The 23,027-nt window shown below is 38.6% G+C and overlaps 2 protein-coding genes across 2 annotated transcripts; one reads left to right on the top strand and one right to left on the bottom strand.

Moving 5' to 3' along the window:
• Window positions 1-4,978: 4,978 nt before the first annotated feature.
• Window positions 4,979-6,481, bottom strand: LOC128739749 (uncharacterized). The gene is made up of 4 exons (XM_053835246.1): window positions 6,269-6,481; window positions 5,490-6,215; window positions 5,320-5,425; window positions 4,979-5,169 (listed from the first exon to the last, which is right to left on the bottom strand). Exons 1-4 carry the CDS (start codon window positions 6,479-6,481, stop codon window positions 4,979-4,981), a joined length of 1,236 nt encoding a protein of 411 aa, XP_053691221.1.
• A 14,325-nt stretch (window positions 6,482-20,806) lies between these two features.
• Window positions 20,807-22,500, top strand: LOC128739748 (uncharacterized). Its single transcript, XM_053835245.1, has 2 exons — window positions 20,807-21,875; window positions 21,940-22,500. The coding sequence occupies exons 1-2, from the start codon at window positions 20,807-20,809 to the stop codon at window positions 22,137-22,139; spliced, it is 1,269 nt and encodes a 422-aa protein (XP_053691220.1). The 3' UTR covers window positions 22,140-22,500.
• Window positions 22,501-23,027: the final 527 nt, after the last annotated feature.

Raw genomic sequence — 23,027 nt, 5'->3', positions numbered from 1 at the left:
ACTGTAAAATTGACAGGCATGCGATTTAATGTGAAGTTTCTTATATGATCTTGTATTATCTGGGTATTTTCTTTATCTAGAATCCATAGACCATCCATCCTATTAAATTACTATAGGTTATTACGATTGTGACTAGCGTGAAGTGCAGATGTAATGGGTGTTCTATCGTACAGGCACAATGCTGGTCCTTGTCTAATAAGCTAGAATTAGGCATCAGTAGGATCATTGCACTAACTCCGTTTGTCCTGTACTCTAATAATAGGTTACAAAGTCGACAAAGAGTCAAGTCGAAATGTAATATCCACGGCTATCCTTAAGTTTGTTTACAATTGCAATGACAATTATCAAACTGATATCTGTGCTAGTAAAACAACTCGTTGTCTAAGCAAATGTAGTAAAAACCAAATAAAAGAAAACTTATCCAATTTAATTCTACAATGTATATTTATTCTTGACAGACACGCATTTCGCCTACGACTTGCAGGCTTTCTCAGTGTCTGTTTTCGAACTCGAACTCAAACAGTTCGAAAACAGACACTGAGGAAACCTGCAAGTCGTAGGCGAAATAAGTACCTGCCAGTGGGGCTCCGTAGCCGCAAGGTTACCGAGTCTGCTTTGACAAGCGAATGGTCGTGGGATCGAATCTTAGTAGAATCAAGCCATTCGATGTCAAGTGACTTTGCCATGGGCTTATTCTCAGGATCCTCCATTTACCCTTCCTTCATGCTGAATTCTATATTTTCCCTCTGACGCCTCTTGACAGTGCAAATGTCCCTCCTATAGTTAAGTGTACTGGTCAGAGGAACGATTGAGTCCTCGCCAGGGACGGCTATAATATGGAATAGTACTGACAGCGAGGAATATGTGGGTAAAGCAGATCAAGCTTTAAAGGAAGGGTAAACCCCAATACACACTAGCACGTCTAAAACTTCATAAGCATATCGCTCATTCAGTAGCGATTATAGCAAAAAGAACTGCAGTGCAGGGCATACAGCAAACACCCGGGCGATATCATAATAGATCAACTATACTGGTCGCAGTTATGAGTCCATACCTAGGACAGGACATGGCATGTGACTTCTTCTTCTTCTTCATCTTGTTTTTCTTTTGGCGATTCCCTTTCAAAATTTACTACGGCAAGCGAAAAGTGTTTCCAAGAATGCAGCTGCAGTTTATGATAGAAGCCACTTGTTCTAGTTGATCACTAATTACACAAAAATTGATCCAATCCGATCGAATAATACTTACATTTCGATTTAGTTTGTTTTATGTTAACACTCCACGATAAACAAACTCTTTAAAACCTAGTAACGTGAAAAACTTGATTGTTTCAGGGTTTGCTGTGGTTTCCAGCAACACTCTTGCGCTTCCCTTGTGAATTTTTGTTTCTACTGTTGCACGCATGAAATCAGCCAATCAGGGATGGCACCTCCTCAGAAGAAAAAAAGAGAAGAGAAAAATTCAAACTGTGCTCAGTCTTCAACGCGATTTATTCTGCTCCGTTTCATTTTAACTGTGCTCTTTCTTGCTGAACGCAGTTGTATGAGCAACCGCACACTGTGCTACTCATTGAGGAGAATGTTAATACACTTTGAATAAGTTGATGCGATGCGCTGACGTATGACAACTAAGGGTAGTTTTAACATGGGTAGTGCGTTGAGAAAAAACGACGATTGTCAGTAGCGGTCATTGCCGTCAGAAAAATATTAATCCATTAATGCAGTTGAATCATGATTCTTACATTTAGTATATTCAGTTGAGTTTGGCTGCCCGTGAACGCAACTGCATCATATGGTTAGGCATGTCACAACGGCAACAGTGCGAAAAATGTTATTTAGATATGGCAACATTTGAATTCCCATGCATATGCTTCTTGTCGCGTACCAACAGGAAAGTCCCATTATAAACAAAGGCAATTCTCCGCTAAGATTCAAAATATAACGACTTTTGATTGTCTTGACGCCTCTGAGTCTATAGCTGCTGTACGCGCACCGGTTGTTTTGTTTCCAGGTTTACTGCTGTAGCTACCGAGAGGACCGGGAGCAAAACCGAAAGTTGCTCATTTAAAGAGCGCATTAAGAAATTTTTCTGCAAGTCAGTTTTTCTCATTGTGTTTAGTCTGTTTCTCATTGTGTGGATTTACTTCTCATTTCTGAAAGCAGTTCTGCTCATTGTGTGGAACAAAAAAAGTTGCACTTTATGCACAATGAGTGAGGAAATAACAAGCCTGCAGCCAATCAGGAAGCTGGCTCCTTTTTGACGGCAAATTGGCTCCTTTGTGATACAACGTGTCATGTCCTATTCTAGGTCCATGAAAAAAGTCCATGACATGAAAAAAGTACCTGTCAAAAATAAATATACATAGTAGAATTAAATTGCACACAGAATTAAATTGGATAAGTTTTCTTTTTATTTAATTCAAGACTTTTTTTCTAAAAATACGTTAGAACTAGAATGGCGTCTTTTGCGAAAGAGGATTTCCAGTAGTAGACGTAGTCCTACGTCAAAACTCAGAAGTAAAATAATTAAAAACCGCTTTTTTTTAAGCCTAGCTGTATTAGTTGTCAACTAATTTAACTGACGGTTGATAACATCTTACACTTATCCAACTAAAATGATACCGATACAAATTTTTATTTTATTTAACAAATCTAGGAAAATATGTGTACATTTAGTACCTACCTATGTAATTAATTTGAAAATATACGGTGCGCAGAATTTGGCGCGATTGTGGTACTAAATTGAGGTTTAATTTTTTTTGTTTAGATTATAGTCACTTTAACCAGTTTTGGGTCATTTGTGACTTCTGCGGGATTGGGATTTGAACCCGGGTCCTCGACGTGAGAGGCGTGAATGCTAACCACTACACCGGGACTAACCCCATTGAGGTTTAATGTTTTACCTTTGTTATACTATAACAAAGGTTTAAAAATTGGTCGAAAAACACGAAATTGATCCGAGGCCCGGAGGGCCAAGTCACATATACCAATCGATAGGGTTCGACGATTTGAGCAATGTCTGTGTGTGTGTGTGTGTGTGTGTGTGTGTGTATGTATGTAATGATTTTTTCTATCGCCTGTTTCTCAGAGATGGCTGAACCGAATGGTTCGCTATTACTTTTGTTTGAAAGGTGTTATTGTCTAGTAGATCACTATTGAGTTGTTTCGTGACACGACGTTTCGTTTAAAAGTTATAAGCAAAAATGTGAAAAATACGTGACACGGGTTTCTTCAAAACTACATGACCGATTTCATCGATCTCAGTATCAAATGAAAGCCCTTATTAAAGCTAAATTGTCCAGGAATTTTTAATTGAAAACAAATAAGTAGTTTAAAAGTTATGCATTAAAAACCTGTTTTGACAAGGTAATAATTATCGCCTGTTTCTCAGAGGTGGCCAAACCGATTAATGCGCTATTAGTCTCATTTGAAAGATAATATATCCTAATAGATCACTATTGAATGGTTTTTTGATTGGACGTTTAATTTGAAAGTTATGATCAACCGTATACACCACACCAAAATTTACAATAATTTATAATGATTTTAACCAAGATAAATTACCTAATTTCAATTATTTTAATATCAAACGAGAGGTTTTGAGACTACGAATATATATGCAAAATTTCATAAGAATTGGTTTTGCCGGTCAAAAGATATTAACCCTCGAACACAACATTTGTATTTGTAACACAGTTACTCGCGCGCACAATAGCCCCAAACCAAAGAAAACGTGTGCACTAGAGTTTTGACTGGAAAAACTTGGTTTTAGGTTTATCGAACCTTTGGAAGAGTTTCTTGAAATTGGAAGCTCTATCGTCTGGTGGAATTTAAATTTTTATTAATCCCCCTAAAAGTGAAATAAAAAAATATTTTTCTTCAGTGTCAATATAACACATTGATGTGTTCTGCAAAGTTATAGAGCATATTATTACAAGAAATTTTTCTAAAGACAGTAACCTTCTATCTCTGCAGCGAAGATAGAAAAATCTTATTTATTGTATATGAATTTGTAAAATCAGTTTTTCTATTATTGCTTTTTTTGTAATTGTTGCATGACTTTTTCATGAACTACAAAATTGTACAAATAGTAAAAATACACAACTTTTCTGAAAATAGTATACCTGTATGTTTGCTTGTTTAGGAACTGTAGAACTTTGATTATAAAGAATACCCTAATTTTGACTCCGAATTACTCGACTATCAGCAGACGGATACATTTTAAACATTTTACATTTGCTGATAGTTTTGCTGCATAAATTTTCCCAACAATTTAAATTATTAATGCATTGAATAATTATGATATTTTGCTCACAATGAGTTTGTTGAAGAATATACGTTAGTTAAACAACGATTTGTAATTTTATAACAATATGGCGTTGAAAAACCTACACGTGTTGTATAAAATATAACAGCGTGAGTTAATAAAAATTGATGAAAATTATTTAAGAAAACTCTATTGATGTGATTCAAATAGAATGGCATTACAGGAAACTATGCATAGTTCAAAAGCCTATAAACTAGACCTTTACTAGACAATGTATATGTTAAAGGACAAGATTTCCTCTTACAACTTACTTTTATTTGCACTTACTCAGATTAATAACAACTTACTTATCCTTACTCAGCAATTTCATGATCCTTTTTTCATCAAAATTTAAAAGTGTTCCTATTTTGTTCATATTTTGTAAACTTATTCAATTTTCAAAAATATTATGTAAACTAACGCACTACGCAACTACAACCAATAGATGAATTATTTTCCGAAGACGTGTCGATTTCTATCTCAAATAGCAAGTAAGACCGTATAACAAAGGTTCCTTTCACCACTAGGTGGATTAAATCGGGTTTTTTGTTCTATATTCCATGACATCTCCAAAGCCACCTCGATTTTAACTATTTAACAAAAATTTTAAAGTTACTAAAACTACTAGTTTTGACTTTAATGTCTAGTTAATCGAATCAAAAAAAATTAAATTTCAATCGAAATAACCCAGCAAATCGAATAAAGTTAGTGCACGTTTAAGTATTGGTTCATACTTCGGATTGGCAAAAATAACCTTTCGAAATGCTTCGCCCACATCGTTATCCTGTAGAAACACATCCATCTCTGCGTTTTCCGTTTTCTCCATCATTGCCAACGGCAACAGACAGAACACAGCGTTGACACCTGAAATTGATAACATGCGGTGAATAATAATACAGGAAATTACGAGCATTAAGGGCGATAAAAACTAGATCAACCCAGCCAGCAACGGTTATCTTATCACCTTCAAGAGTGAATTGTTCTAGTGGGTAGTTGCAAACAATGTATACTTACTGTGGAATCCCGTTCGAACAATCTCGACGTGGATTTCCTGTAATGATGGTATGTGATCCACATATTCTAATTTAACTAAAGTTTCCCGAAGAACATCATAATATTCCTAAAAGTGTGAAGAACTCAAATTAAAAAGCTGGTACACATAAGAAATTCGCTGAAATAGGTACCCTGATGAATTCTAACCAACATTTCTCCCGAAGCTCATACTGAACCGATCCGAACAAAAAGTAATTTAAATCTACACCAGGTGAACCATAGTATGCTAACTGGTAGTCTAACATTAGTACATCCTCAACAACTCCATTTTTGTACTTAAACATCATATTACTAGTCCAAACATCATCGTGATTGAGAACATTAAACACCGTATCGTCCCTTGTGTATACTTGACATCCTTTAGCTATAGTCGTATGTGGCAATTTTTGCAATTTTTGAAGGATGTTTCGATACTGTGGATCGTTCCAACTCTCCACTAATCGCGCGACCTGACGGGCACACATTTTATAGAAAACTAAGAAATCCTGTCGATTCGGATTAGTATTAATAGCTCCTTCCAGCACTGGTTCCATGATTTGTGGTTGCTCTCTGTACACAACGGCAGAACACGCATGCAGTTTGGCTAACTTTCTTAAAACTAATCGGGTTTCCTCAACCCCTAAGCCACGCTTTCGATCCGCCATTTCAAAACCACTATCCTTCAAATCTTCAAATACCAACATAGTCTTCGGATCATCAGTTGTATAGAAGCAGTTCGGTGACAGAGGAGACCCATCGCCGATGCCACGCAGCAGCTTATGGATCCTTGGCAGTATATCCCGATAAACGGCTATTTCTCGCGGAAAAATGTTATTATTTTCCATTACGATTCGCTGAATTTCCCCGGACGGAATTACCTATCATAAAAAAATTTTTAGGCTATTTCTTTTAAAATTGCATCATCGCTTACCTTTAAAATTCTAGAGCATTTCTCGCGCCGGTTTCCGCAAACATACTCAATCATAACCCTATACATTTCACTAGCATAATTGTCTCCTTTTTTCGTTGCAGCACCAACGTTAAAGCTAACGATTTTCAACTCCTCCTGTTCGTTTGATTTATACTCCGAACGCAGGATCTTCTCCAACAGTTCACGGTCAATCCAGCTGGTAGGGAGATCCATTTTTCGAATTTCACAACTTATATCACCGAATCAGAAATGTGAATGAAGTGCTATCACCCAGCCGGCTAAACAGAAACGTGCAGTAGCGAATAGCGTGACTTATACCTGTTAAATGTTTGTGCTTATGTTTATGGTTGTTTGTGGCGCGACGTCGCGCTTATGTGATTCGTGGACGCGGTATCACACAAATACGTAAAATAGGTTTACATATTCTCAGCTGCGATGTTGAACTAGAGAGTGGCTTAGTATTAGATTTCTTCGACACACTCTTTATTCTCCCGGTTATGCTATCGCCAAAAAGAGCACACCCAAAGTTTTTCAAATCAACAAAAAGCAGCGAAAATTCAAAACAGGTGCAAAGTATTTTTAATTTTTTGTTTTGTTAAAATTTTATTACTTTGAAAGACTTAATAATAATTATTAAACTTTCAATTCGAGATATTTTGTCTACGACACGTCATAGAGACGAAAAACAGCATTAAAAGCAACATTTACATTGTGACAGAGCATTTAAAATAATGGATTGTATATGGGTCATTCCACGTTAAGTGTCGAATTTGAACTAAATTTTGTCAGATTGTCCGTTTCAGGTCAGTAAGAAAAAAACCTTAAGTTTGGTGCCGATTGGTCGTCCACTCGATTAATGGGAGTACTTCCATTTTTAAAGAAAAGACACGTTTTGTCAAATCCTCTTAGGTATTTTCTTTTGCTTGTTGTGTTTTGCTTGGAAATATTAGAAAGAAAACATGTTCATGTTTCCAAAGGAAATTGCAGCGACCGTGCTGCCAAGTATTTTTAAATTCGATTTAAAAATTAATTTGCATTGATCTCTCGATAAGTACAATTTTATTTAAAAAATTCCGGTTCCATCGTATTCCTCAGATTTTTTTACATAAAAATCATTCATCACCACTTGCCAATCCAGAGTTACAGCGATTTGAAGCAAGCAATCCTCGATTTTTTTATAAATAATCAAGAGTAAAATTGCATTTTCTTGAAGCACTGAGTCTCTGCAATGTAAAAACACTTTGTGTTATTGTTATAGCAAGTATACCCCACATACACTCAAGTACTTTTTTTACACGGTTTGGTTTTTTGAGTATTAAGAACGGGGTAACTTAGAGACCATTCATTTATTTCTCAATACCTTTGGAAGTAGCTCGACACGTAGATTGTAAATAGTTCCTTAACTGCACCGTTTTCGAGTAATCGAAAAAAACAAACCGTGTAAAAAAAGACTTGAGTGTAATAAAATACAAATCTGTTCAACTTTGAACGAAAAAATAATTTGTAAGTTTTTAATGTCGCGAAAATAAAAAAGATTAAAACATTTGTTGTAAATTTCTTTCAATATTTGAAACCATTTTGGCAAAGAGAGGAAAAAGTTGGGTACGAATTCGGTTGTAATTAGCTTCCATTATAACTTGATAACTTGAGCTAATCCACGGAGTTGCCCGCCCTGTTAGGTTCGGGGTACGATGCTGGCCGTCCTCTATGGAGTCATTAGGATCATTGCTCTGGCTGCGAAATCTATACCTATAAAGAAGGATTTCTGTCTGTCTGTCTGTCTGTCCGTATGTTCCTTATAGAATCGAAAACTACTGCACCAATCGGCATGAAAATATGCATGTAGAGGTTTTTTGGGGCCAGGAAAGGTTTTAGTGATGGTTAGAAATCCCTCCCCCCACTAAGAGGGGGGGCTCCCATACAAATGAAACACAAATTTCTGCATAACTCGACAACTAATCAAGCAAATAGAACAAAATTTGGCATGTGGGTGTTTTCGGTGACAAGAATTTATTCTATGGTAAATTGAGACCCCTCCCCTCTTTATAAGGGGAATTATAACTCCTCTCCTCTTTAAAAGGGGGGGGGCTTCCATACAAATTTCCTAATAACTCGAGAACTAATCAAGCAAATGGAACCAAATTTGGCATGTGAAGGTTTTCGAGGGCAAGAATATTTTCTATAGTAAATTAGGACCCCTCCCCACTTTAAGAGGGGGGGCTCCTGCACCAAAGAAACACAATTTTCCTCATAACTCGAGAAGTAATTAAGCAAATGGAACCAAATTTGGCATGTGGGTGTTTTTGGAGACAAAATTTTTTTCTATGATGAATTGGGATCCCTCCCCGTTTTAGGAGGGGGAGATCCTGTACACATGAAATACAAATTTCCTCATAACTGAAGAACTAATCAAGCAAATGGAACAAAATTTGGCATGTGAAAGTTTTCGAGGGCAAGAATATTTTTTATGGTGAATAAGGACCCCTCCCCACTTTAAGAGGGGGGGTTCCTATACAAACTAAATACAAATTTCCTCATAACTCGAGAACTAATCAAGCAAATGGAACAATATTTGGCACGTGGGTGTTTTTGGAGACAAAATTTTTTTCTATGATGAATTGGGACTCCTCCCCACTTTAGGAAGGGGGGCTCCTATACAAATGAAATGCAAATTTCCTCATAACTCGAGAATTAATCAAGCAAATGGAACCAAATTTGGCATGTGAAAGTTTTCTAGGGCATGAATATTTTCTATGGTGAATTAGAACCCCTCCTCACTTTAAGAGGGGGGGCTCCTATACAAACGAAATACAAATTTCCTCATAACTCGAGAACTAATCAAGCAAAAGGAACCAAATTTGACACGTGGGTGTTTTTGGAGACAAAAATTTTTCTATGATGAACTGGGACCCCTCCTCTCTTTAGGAGGGGGGGCTCCTATACAAATGAAATACAAATTTCCTCATAACTCGAGAATTAATCAAGCAAATGAAACCAAATTTGGCATGTGAAAGTTTTCGAGGGCAAGAATATTTTCTATGGTGAATTAGGACCCCTCTCAACTTTGAGAGGGGGGGCTCCTATACAAACGAAATACAAATTTCTTCATAACTCGAGAACTAATCAAGCAAATGGAACCAAATTTGGCACGTGGTTGTTTTTGGAGACAAAAATGTTTCCTATGATGAATTGGGACCCCTACCCACTTTAGGAGGGGGGGCTCCTATACAAATGAAAATCAAATTTCCTCATAACTCGAGAACTAATCAAGCAAATAGAACCAAATTTGGCATGTGGAGGATTCTGGAGGCAAAAATATTTTCTATGGTGAATTAGAACCCTTCCCAACTTTAAGAGGGGTGCTTCTACACAAATGAAATACAAATTTCCTCATAATTCGAGAACCAATCAAGCAAATGGAACCATATTTGGCATGTGGGTGTTTTTGGAGGCAACCATTTTTTCTGTGATGAATTAGGACCCCTTACCTTTTTAAGAGGGGGGGCTCTCATACAAACGAAATACAAATTTCCTCATAACTCGAGAACTAATCAAGCAAATGGAACCAAATTTGGCATGTGGGAGATTTTGGAGTCTTGAATTTATTTTACGATAGTTAGAGACCTCACACCCCTGTGGTAGGGGGATATGGACTCTCATACAAATAAAACAGAAAGTTTTGCGAAACTCAAAAACTAATCGAACTCGAGAAATTCGAGACTCTTCCATAAAACATTAGTCAATACAAGACCACAAAAACTATCTATAGTAACACTAGATCATTCAGGACGAGACGGTTGCGAGTGTTGCCGGTGACCCGCCGTCGGAAGCGCCGCCCACTGGGGGGCTTGCAAAACTCGAGATTGTGACAAAGATCATCCGAGATTCATGATTTATGTACAACACAGGTTAATTTGTGGCAATACGAAGTTTGTCGGGTCAGCTAGTCTGTTGATAAAGAAGGGTCGTGCTCTAAAGGACATTTATACTCATGGCTTGGCTTTGCTTTGTAATCCTACGAACCTATCCTTCAACTACGAACCTATCCTTCAACTACGAACCTACAAGTGCTGCTTATCTAATTTTCCGATATTTTACCTTCACGTCTTGTCTCTCCCTGGACTGGAGATAAATCTTTTACCGTTTCCTTTATTATTTCTGTCTGTCTGTCTGTCCGTATGTTCCTTATAGAATCGAAAACTACTGACCCGATCGACGTGAAAATTTGCATGTAGGGGGTTTTGGGGCCAGGAAAGGTTCTTATGATGGTTAGAGACCCCTCCCCCAACTAAGAGGGGGGGCTCCCATACAAATGAAACACAAATTTCTGCATAACTCGAGAACTAATCAAGCAAATGAAACCAAATTTGGCATGTGGGTGTTTTTGGAGGCATGAATTTTTTCATTGATGAATTAGTACCCCTTTACGTTTTTAGGAGAGGACAGGGGGGCTCCCATACAAATGAAATACAAGCTTCCTCATAACTCCAGCACTAATCAAGCAAATGGAACCAAATGGAAGCATGTGGGTGTTTTTGAAGGCAATTTTTTTTCTATGGTGAATTGAGACCCTTTTTAGGAGGGGAATTATGACCCCTCTCCCCTTTAAGAGGGGGGGCTTCCATACAAATGAAATACAAATTTCCTCATAATTCGAGAACTAATCAAGCAAATGGAACCAAATTTGGCATGTGAAGGATTTTGGAGGCATGAATTTGTTCTATGATGAATTAGGACCCCTTACCTTTTTAGAAGGGAAGGCTCCCATACAAATGAAATACAAGCTTCCTCATAACTCCAGCACTAATCAAGCAAATGGAACCAAATTTGGCATGTGGGGGGTTTTGGAGGAAGGATTTTTTTTATGATGGTTTGAGACCCCTCACCCCTATGGTAGGGGGATAAGGACTCTCATACAAATAAAACAGAAATTTTTGCGTAACTCAAAAACTAATCGAACTCGAGCAATTTTAGACTCCTTCATAAAACATTAGTCAATAACAAGACCACCAAAACCTATTTATAGCAACATTAGATAATTCAGCGCGATACGGCCACAGGCGGCGAGTGTTGCCGGCGACCTGCCGTCGGATGTGCCGGCCACTGCGGGGAGACAGCCCCCCGTAGAGATCATCTCTATCTAGGTTTATTTATTTTCCTAGATCTACTGACCTCTATTACTTTCCTTCAGTTGGGTCACCCCTGCATCATTTTGCATTTCACTTTCTTCGAAAAGATTTTCCGTGAAATTGTAAATCCCGCGTAAGGTTTTTCGCGAAATGGTATTCTACGAAACTCTATATTCCGGGTTATAGTCAACCGGAATTGGTGTTCCGCAAAATGCTATTCGGCAAAATGGTTTGTAATGATGGCGAATATTTAAATGCTATCCGCTTTATTTTAGTTATTTTCTACTTTACTGTGAGGAAAATTTGTATATTAAAACACCCATGAACTCCCCAGAAACTTGCAAAACTCAAGATTGTGACAAAGGTCATCCGAAATTCACGATTTATGTACAACACAGTTTAATTTGTGGCAATACGAAATTTGTCGGGTCAGCTAGTCTCTTATAAAAATTTATTGAAATGTTGGTGTGATTTCATGAACAAGTCAACACAAAAGCATGATCTTGATCTACAAAATTGTTGTTAAAAATGTTAGTGCATGTTTATTGAAAAATACCGACTTTAATCGTAAATCTGTTAAGACATTTTCAAGTTACGCGGATTTCGATTTCCGAATTTCCGATTTCTAAAGGCGTGATTCGAAATGCTGCACTAATAGTTTGGTACAACATATTAAACCGCTGAAATTTATCGAGTGACCATTAATTTCAAATCTCTCAATTTGGAACATAAAATTACCTGCCTGTTTCGAAATCCAATTCCGAAGAATAACATAAAATTGAATATTTCCGCAATAAATGCTCTCCAGCTGGCTTCAGACTTTATGTTACCATTCAATTGAGCTAAAGAAATTTGAGTTTCAAATGCGATACTTGTTTGGTGTAAATTGAAAGGGTAAATATGAGATGGATATTAGTGCTAATATGCAATCCAATTCCAAATACATTCGACATCGAGATATCGTCTTCCCATCAGAAGATTTTCTCGTCTACATATTTGTTAAATATCCTATAAAGGTAAGCTAAAACGCAATTCAATGTCGGGTAAGAACCTATGGAATCGATCCCAGAACATTTTGAACATCTGATCAAAGGTGACCGTGTTCAAGAGAACCCGGTAGGCTTGAATACTGGTTAACTAAAATTTCTGTGTACGAAAATCAAAGAAAAGAGTCCAGAATTTTTCGTTTAAATTCGACTATTTATTTTGCTGGCATATAGCGACGCGTTTCGCCTACGAGTAGTCAGTTTTTTTGCGTATTTTTTCTGCGCATTCTTAATTCTAAGAAATAATTTATTAGGCCAATTAAATCCCTATGGCTTGTTATAGAGGAGTGTAATAAAATTTAATATAGAGCTTGCTCAGCCCAGTGCAAAAAGCTACAAAAACTTATCGTTTTTCACTCAAACGTATGTTTTTTACCGGGGTATTTTAACTGGGGGAAAACAAAAGCAAACTTGTAAAATCAACGTAAAATCTAACAACAGCAACAACAAATCGCGCGTCGATGTGTGCGTACGGCAAACGTCAGCAAGCTCAATTAAAGTCTCGAAAATATAAATAAAACTGAAAAGTTTTAGAAAGCAAAGCAAAGACTAAGCGCAACCAAAAGTCGAACCTACGATGGCTGGCTTGTTAGATCAACACCGATAAAAATAACTACGGGATTCCCAAAAGAACTTACTACTGTGTTACCTGACTCATAACGAACCTCTATTTCCGAAATTCTAAAATCTCTCATGCTTTTAGTTTTGGAGTAAACATGCAATTTCTTATGTTATATAGTTGATATTTGTATGTTCTATTCGAATTTATGATCAATTAAACGAAAAACCACAAAGTTAGTGAGTTACGAGACCCTCCCCCGTATATAACGTATATTCGTTATGAGTCAGGTAACACAGTAGATGTTGTACGAAACCTTATAAGTGGAGTTAAGCGTAAGGTGCGAGCATACGGTTATGGTATTGAAGTTGAATGAAATAAATATGCCAAAAGCTTACTAATGGGTTGTGTTTTATTACCTGAAATTTTGAAAAGGATCGGTCAATTAGGTAATTTTCTACAGCGTTTCTTCCGTGGTGCAATTTAATGTGGGACACCCTTTACTCTAATAACTGGCTGCGAAGTCTGTCGATAAAGAAGGGTCAAGTCTTAGAGATGTTTATATCCCAAAACTTTGTTTTTTCAGTAAATTTTTGGCGTACATCAAAACCGCGTAGAAAATAGCGTGAATTCTGTAATTTGCATAAAAAACCGTGTTAGTTCTGAACTTGAGTAAAAAACCATGCAAAGTTTAAAGTTTGCATAAAACTCGAGCACTCCAAACGCGTAAGGCACAACCGCGTAAATTCTAAAATCATTCATTAAAATAGACGCGTAAATCCCAACTTCAGAGTAATTTTTTTCCACAATTCAGCAAAAATATCATTTGGATTTTTTTTAAAAAAGCCGTACTGCATGAAAATTTTTTAAAATATTTTTCTTTCTTATTTCGTCGTCGTTGTCAGCATAAACCAGGAATGGCTTGAGCTATTCCGAACGGTCGATTTCATTGAACTCGGTCTAGGACAACTTGTCACCAATTTTCCAGGCGACTCAGAAGTTGCAAGTCACTATCGACCTGGTCGAGGCATTTCACATGTTATGCCCCTGTCTTCCTGCTGCTGATGGAATAGTTGAAGAAGTAGTGGAAGAAAACCGTTTTTGTTGCACTATCGACCGGCATTCTTACGACCTTTCGCCAGATGTTCAATGGGAATCTCTCCAAGCAGTGCTTGCAGCTCGGATTCATACCCTACTGCTACTCTCCGCTTTCAGTTTGTACTCCGCCAATTATCGGCCGCAGCACTTTTCGCTCGAACATACGGCGCGTATATCTTCCGTGAGCAGCGTCACAGCTTCAAGTCCATAAAGAACTACTGGTCTAATGAAGGCGTTGTACATTGTCATCTTTATACGGCGGCGTATGCTTCTTGATCCTAGCCTATTGCCCTATTTCCTGCTTGAATGCGCCTCTGGATCCTCTCTTACCAGTGATGTGCGCACGAAATGCATCACTCGATCCCCATTTTAACTCTGAATTTATCAATTTGTCCGGAAAACCGTACTCATGCAATATGCTGGTCTCGATCGATTGTATCGTATGCTGCTTTGAAGTCAATTAAGATGTGATGTATGGATCTGTTGTTTATTAGTTTAATTAAAATTCAACTAACAAAAATGTCTTATTGAATATTCTAAGTCATGTTCATAAAAATCTTACACTATTTAATTTTTGTACAAACTTATACGACGGTTCGATAAACTCAAAAAGGCTTTCTACGGCGGAGAAAGTTCGAATGCAGGCCGTTATTGGTTCGTAAGATCCAAAGGTTGTCCGGTGGAATCGCGGCTGCAGTAATCCGGTCGATCGGAGCGAGCGTTGCGACGCACAAAAGTTTAAGACAGACAGGATTGTCGGTGAATCGATCTCGCCATTCAATATATTCGCCACACACACTGCTCGCTGAACTTTCCTGCGATGCTCGAGTGTCTGGAGACCCAGGAGACGACATCTATTGGGGTACGGCGGTAGCTTTGCTCGATCACGCCAAGGTAAATCTCTTAACGCAAGCCTCACAAAACGTTTTTGAACTCGTTCGATGCGTAGATTCCATGCCAGATGGTAAGGGCACCATACCAAGCAAGCATTTTCAATGAGTGGACGCACTAATTAACGATATAGTGCATGGGCGTAGCGACGGGGGGGGGGTTTTGGGGGTTCAAACCCCCCCCAGACGAAAATTTGTTCTATACTTTCAAGCTTGAAATTTCACAGCCAGCTGTTTAGAGCATAGGAATATTTAAGAGGCACGTTGTACGATCCTCATCGTCGTCAGCAGCAGCTTAGAGCCGGGTTGGTTCTTACTGTTTTGAAGATCTATTTAACTCGATCTTGGGTTTTTTTTCCTTGTTGGGGACCTTGGACCACTGCGACCAGTTCTTTGATCTATTGTGGTTCGATCTTGGGTTACTCGTCGCTCATTTCCCCGGCGTCTCTGAAGTCGCAGTTTTTTTTATTTAAAAAATAAAAAATGTCACTTTAGACCTGAACGAGCCATCTCGCATGTTGAGTCTCTCTGTTCTGGATGCCGGTGGGGTTGTTGTGAAAAGCTGTTTTCCTTACGACCTGTCCGGTACACCGTGGCTTACCGATTTTCGCCAAATGTACGTCTCCCCAAGCAGTATCTATTTGTTTATTAACTTTTTTCAAAGGGGCTTTCAACCAGGGGTTGTTTCGCCCCAAAAGCAGTATCTATTACCCTTGATTCGTGCACCTCCGCTGCTCTTAGTTTTCAACTTGTACTCTTCCAAATGTCGTCCGCAAAGGTGCGTATGGCCTGCATCAGTGTTGTCAAATCTTTAAAAACTATCGGTCTAGTAGGGGGTTCGTACGGCGGCTTATGCCTTTTGATTTTTTGCGAAGTGCAACGCAGGGGTGATATTGCGATTCTCGTTTCGAGTGATTTTGGTTCGTTTCGACCACGTTAAACGAATGGGCGAAACGAACCAAAATCACTCGAAACGAGAATCGCAATGTCACCACAGGTTCGATGTCCTGTTTGAATACGCCGGTTGTTTTATCTGAGATTGAGTGCGACGGAATCTATTACTGGATTCTCTGCGAGACAAATAGCTTTGTTAAATGTAAGAATATTAGAACAATGTAACGTCCGTATAAATAGAATACTGTTGTCCGAGATAGTTTAGTTGCGTAATATAGATGATCAAGTACGATCATGCGGTGTTTTATTCTGCCGAAAATTTGTCCTGTTTCACTGTCCATTGAAAGCTGATACTAGTCGTCTTCTGGCCCACAGGATCAGTTCAAAGATAGTGGGTATCGTTCTTTCATCTGCGGATTTGTGCTATCCGTAATTGGTGAGCAGCAACACCGCTGGATCTTCTTATTTGTGTTGTCCACGGCTATCAGCGATCCCACATACGCGAACTCATATACCACTTTTGGTTCGTCGCCGTCAACGATTACCGTCCGCGTAAAAATCACGTTCGTTTCGTTTGAGCTTTTGTCATTCATGCATTTCATCTTCGACGCGTTTATTTTAGGCCGAATCCTCCTAGCCACTGCTTTCAGTTTAGCGCAAATGGCCTCTGCAGTGGCAAAGTTTCTGGTTTTAATATCAAAGTCACCTGCGTAGCCAAGAAGTTTGCTGCCTTTTCTGAAAATCAAACCACCGCTTTCAAAATCTGCTCGTCGGATCACTTCAAAAGCGAAGTTTAAAATCATGCAAGATAAGTTGTTAGCAGCACCTTCACTGCGTCTCGAAGAGACTCGATCCGATGGACTCTAACAGCCTCTCCCAGTCGAGATTCGAACATACGATGTATCTCAATGCCAACTGGGAGGTAAAATTTTAACATTTGGCTTCTATTATTTCAATATTATCTTTTTAGTTAAAAGAACACTCAATTTCAACCAAAATAGCTTTTAACTGAAAATAATTCCCCATTTCCTGAATAATCTCCTTACGGTTAGGCTATGTCAATTTTTTTTTGTAAAAACCCCCCCCAGGAAACAATTCTGGCTACGCCCATGATATAGTGCCTTCAGACAGTGAGGATCATTGAAATCACGAGCGACTTTAGCGATGAAACCCAATTGTCGAGAAGCTTTTGTTATTGCAGTGGTGCGATACAAGTTGAAGGTGAGTTTGGCGTCAAGCAGTATCCCCAGGTCGGTAACTTCATCAACTCTAGTGAGTACATGCTCATTTATTTGATAGTTGTAGACGATTGGACTGGCAATGCAGTGGAAAGTCATTACTTGACATTTCGGGATGCTGATCACAAGCCAGTTTTTCCTGCACCAATCTACAAACAAATCTAAAAGCCTCTGCAGCCGGACACAGTCATCTATAGAACGAATCACCTAATATAGTTTCAGATCATCTGCATACATCAGTTTACATCCCACTCCAAGCAGCGTCGCAATACCGCTGAAAAACAACATAAACAGGAGAGGTCACATGTTGCTGCCTTGAGGGACATCCGAGCAGTTGGTGAACTGGGAAGAGAAACAGGAGTCGAGCTGCACACGTAGAATTCTGCCGCACAAATAGGAACTGAGCCATTTCGTAAAATTCCGAGAAGCGCCAAACCGGGAAATTTCTGCAGCAGTATGTTATGGTCAAGACGATCGTACGCGGCTTTCAGATCAGTATAAATCACGCCAATCTGTGATTTTTGTTCCATGTAGGTTATACAGGTGTACGTGAAATCCATTAGGTTAATGCTTACGAATCGACCAGGCATAAATCCGTGTTGGTCGGTAGAGATTTTGTTCTAGCAAGGATGAAATTAGTCACTACTATTTCAAACAGCTTGGATGCAGTAGACAGGCTAGTAATACCACGATAGTTCCGTACATTCCGACGATCGCCACTTTTGAACACAGGGAACATGAATGGCTCCTTCCAGATATCCGGAAATTTTCCATGCTCGAAGTATTTATTGAAGATAAGGCTGTACTCCCGATATGTCTGTGAGATCTGTCGGATGGTGATAATTTGATCCTTTGCAGCGTAAGCGTCCACGAAGCCGGTCTGATAATTCCCCACGAAACCTTGTGCTATCGGTGACAACCGGCGTAACAGAATCTGGGAGAGTACCTTGTAGGCGGCCTTTACCAGCATTATGCCGTGATAGTTGCGGCAGTCAAGCCGATCACCCTTGATGAATTGTGACAATCAACTCCTTTCATCCATTCCACCGATAGTTTCTCCTCCTCACAAATGTTGGAAATAACTCAGTGTAGAACCGTTGTCAGCCTTTCTCGACTATGTGATAAAGCTCTGCTGAAAGGTGATCTTTAAGGTGCATTTAGATTGGCAACATGTGACATGCAACTTTTTCCAAACTGTTGCCCAATGTTTCCAAGCAACTATAGCAACGTACAGGTATACCTCGATATAAGACAGCCTCGTTATAAAACAACCTCGATATAAGACAATTTGATATAAGACAATTTTGTCTTATATCGAAACAAATTCCTTTGACATAGCTGATAACGATACCAGAGCTGATTTTCCATTCTGAAATCGGTGCCATGAAGATGTTCATTATTTCAAAATAACCCCAAAAATAGTAAAAAACTAATAGTTCAAACATTAATAAATAATTCAAAAACCGTAAACACATAACACAGAGCAAAACTGGCGACCGCTAATGCAAATTTTTTTTTGAAAAAAACATGTTTCGATATAAGACAATTTCGATATAAGACAACTTTTAGAAATTATAAATTGTCTTATATCGAGGTATACCTGTATCACAAATGTTCAGGTGGCAACAAAAACAACATTGAGCAACAACTAGCAGCCTGTCGCCTTCCACATGTTGCATGCCACATGTTGCCAAAAAATTACCCAGTCTAAACGCACCTTTACCGGCAGCTTTGTAGGTCTACAGCAACCCGATTTTTAATCTTTGAACGGTGAAAATTTCAGGATAGTTTTATTTATGGTTCCTGAGTTATCGTCGAAAATCTATCGATTAACAACGGCACATGACTGGTGATGCTTGGTTCATGAGATCTGAGTTTTTGAAGTTCGTAAACGCTGAGGAAAATCGAGTTTTTCTGCCATAAATCATGAACAACAAAAGACGCAGTTTTGAAATTTTCATCGTTAAAGAATACGATTAAGAAAGAAATATTTTTTAAATAATATATGATTTAGAACATAGGTTCTGCAGCTTTTCTTTGCATTTTTCCCCCACTACAAAACATTCCGTAATCAACTTTTCCAGAAAATATTTTTCCTAAAATGCTGGAGAACCTACTTCCATTTTTATAGCAAAAATTTTGTTCTACGATACTTAGTTCAAGAGTAATGAACGTTTGAAATAAGAGATAGATTTTCTTCCAATTTTTAGGAACAATAGAATAGTGTTCGACATCAGAACGAAAATTGACGTCCGGGTTCCGGTTAAAAGTCGGCTCGAACTTTGTTATTCCGAATATAAACCCTAATAATCCGGTCAGATTTGGCTCTGTTCAGGTTCCGGAACCGGAACAGAACCAAATCGGACCAGAATAAAGTCGGAATAACAAAGTTCGTGCCGATTTTTAACCGGACCGGACCGGACCAGAACCCGGACTTCAATTTTCGTTTCGATGTCGAATACTACAATAGAAGACCCCAAATTTTTAAACATTAGGCCGTATGAATAAAAGAGTTAGAGCAAATGCTCCCATAAGATTTACACGGGAAAAGCAAAGCAAACTATTTTATTCATACGGCCTATTGTTTTCGTTCATAAGTCCATTAACCTTGCACTTGTACAAAATTTCTTAGTAGTCCCAACGCTGTATGATAATTTTTCAAAATGCTCACGTACAGCAAACGGTAGATAAAAATTATTAAAGTGTGTTTTTATTGTTCTTTCTTATATATGTTTGATTACTCTCCTGTCGGTACTTGGAAGTAAATAATAGATAACAGAAATTGACACTGAGATGGTTTAAATTATGTCCCGTTTGCTAGGAGACACGCTGCGAACATCGAGTATCCGCGTGGTGAAAGGCGATTTGAAGCGACTATCCAGTATTGTAATCAAAACAACTTAATTCTTACTTAAATTCTTAAAATACTGCTTTCCTTATGTTTGCTGGAGCACACAAAATTAAAATTAATTGAACATGATCTCAACGGTTACGGAAGGAAACAGGAATATACGAAACGGCGAGAATCGGGGTTGTTGTAGAATGTCTTAACAATAGACCCACGCGTAAATCGTTTAATTATCGAATGACATGATTCCGCTACGTGACCAGGTGCTTCCGGTAATCCTTTGATTACGAAACTCTAACGCTAGAACTGAGCTGACAAATGCCACGTGCGCGAAATTGTTCCGCGAGATCTGTTAATTAACTAAGTTTGCAAACTAAAATTCCATCTATTAGCCTGTAAAACCACGAGGATCTGCTCCAAATGATTTTAATAATGGTTGTCACATCTGGTGTTAATATAACAAAATGATATAACAAACACAAACAGTGAATATTATTTTCCGCAGGAACTCGAACAAACACCGTCTGGCCTGTAAGTGCAGTGGCGTACCGCTGCACTATAAATCCTTGGTAAGCCAAGTGACGTATGCAGTTTTGAAATCGACCAATTTGCCGTCGGATGCACACTTCGTCCATTGCAGAATAAATTACGTTGATCCAATCAACATGCTGGATGCTCCTGCTAGACAAGTGTGATATAAGGAATTAAAGCAATAAATAATATGTCACTTCGTGTCGCGCGCGCCCGAACTATAAAACAATGCCAGTCATACGGAAGCTGTCTCCACTAGCAAAAAAGCCGTTGAGCTTAAAGTGTGCTACGAATCTTATAGCAAAATGCCAGAGGAAAAGTCCCCATCAGAAAATGGAGAAACTACAGGACTTCCAAAGTGGCTCGACGCAAAATACTTTGAGAAGACGTTGCGAAAAGTTAAGAACGATTCAACCATCGACGTTCGGTCAGTAGAGGTGAAATATGCGTTTCCGAAGGGCGTTAACTATGCAAGTGTGATCTACCGAGTGCGTGTTAGTTTCCGCACAAAAGACCAGCAAACATGCAGTCGAAGTTACATAGTGAAAGGAAAACCGGAAACAGAAATGGCTAAGCAGAAACTCGGGGAGTATAATGTGCATGGAAAGGAGATGGATATTTATCAAATAGTGATCCCAGAATTTAAACGACTAATGAGATCGATAGGAGACCGAACCCATCAATATGCGAGTACACTGTGCATTGATAGGGAAAGAGATGTGATCGTATTTAAAGATCTCTCTCCGCTGGGCTACTTAATGGTGGACAGATTAAGCGGATTGGATGAGATCCACACGAAAATGTCACTCAAGTTGATGGCAAAGATGCACGCCAGTTCTCTTAAATTGGCAGAAATGCGTCCAAATATATTTGAAGGATATAAAACTGGCATGATGACCCGAGAAACCGATGCATTTTATCCAATGTTCTACTCAAATTTCGACGCTTTGACTGAAGAGATCAGCACCTGGGGCGCAGAATGGCAATATTATGCCACCAAGCTTCAAAAGCTGCGACCTCACTTTATCGAACAAGGTCTTACGGTATTCGATCATCAGTGTGATGATGACTTACGTGTACTTGCACATGGCGACTTGTGGATCAATAATCTACTGTTCAAGTATGATGCTAGTGGGAACCCTATCGACGTGATTCTGCTAGACTTTCAGTTTTGTTCCTACAGTACACCGGTTATTGATTTATGCTACTTCTTTTTCACCTCAACCAAAGACGCTATTCGGCAGGATCACTTTGAGGAGTATGTGCAATATTACTACTATTTGCTGGCTGAATATACAGAAAAATTGAAATATTCGAAGAAATTTCCCACCTTGCACCAGTTCCAGAGACAATTGTTGAAAAAAATGTTTTACGGTAATCATCAAATAACTTATGTCTTTTAGCATTCTTGATTTTTAATAATTGCATGGTGCAACAGCCGTGTACTCCTCTTTCATAGCATTGCCCGTACAGATAAACGAGGAAACAGCCGATGCCGATTTCGAGGCACTGATGGGAGACGATGAACGGGCGCAACGCTACCGACGCATCATCATGGCCAACACAAACTATCAGAAAATTGTGAAAGGTTTGCTTCCTAAGTTCGACCGTAAAGGTTTGCTAGATAAGTTGGATTGATGGCGGCTGCGCTTGGCGACTCTGGGCGGTTGTCTGTTGCTGTGGACTGTATGGATTTAGTCCCGATATCGTCAAGGGGTGTTTGTAAGTACCTAAATTTCAGTTGACAACCTGCACGCAATAATGGCGTTCACCTGTGCTTCAAGTAGGATTGAGTAGCACAAGAGAGTTAGCACAAGTGTAGAATAGCAATTTATTCCGGTTAGTGACCTAGCGATAAAACAACCGCAGGCGCACTTCGGTGCCTGAAGTGACGAATATCCCACAGTAAATGTACTGTACAAATAAAAATTCATCAGTTTTTTTATCAAAAAAGCATTTGAAAGTGAAAAATGAACCAAATTACTTAATTATACATCATTACGAGACGTTTAAGTAGAATTCTAGTATCGGATTTTTTTGGTATATAGTATTGGCTGTAAAACAACCGGCGTTCTACTTTTGTTTGAAACTTTGTAAGACGAAAAAAACATGAAAAATAGCTAACGGTATTGCACCAATGCAATAACATAATAGTGTGAATCCGCAAGCCAATGATTAGCAAGTATATCTACTAATGAATAAATTCATCAAACAAGTTCGTTACTCGCAGACCAAACAGTGACTCATTTAGCAGAACTCCAACCATGGTGAATATGATGTTTCCATTAATTCCAAAAAAAGGGAATTCATAATAAAACCTTATGAATGCGTTGTTTGGCTCAATCACAAGAAAAATCCAGATTTCGGCGTCAAATGCAAATTGGTAGCGTGTTTTACAGAGCGGAATACATTCCAACATCCAACGATTATGTTAACCAAAATTAATAATCTAAGACTAAGAGCCATTTTCGGTCTGTAGCGAGAGCCCCAGTGCATGTGATGTCCGGTAATCGCTCAATTAATCGA

The sequence above is a fragment of the Sabethes cyaneus genome, chromosome 3 (genome assembly GCF_943734655.1).
Source record: "Sabethes cyaneus chromosome 3, idSabCyanKW18_F2, whole genome shotgun sequence".
In the NCBI taxonomy this organism is placed as follows: Eukaryota; Metazoa; Arthropoda; class Insecta; order Diptera; family Culicidae; genus Sabethes; species Sabethes cyaneus.
The sequence above is the reverse complement of the archived record's forward strand: the minus strand, read 5'-3'. Positions and strand labels throughout refer to the sequence as shown.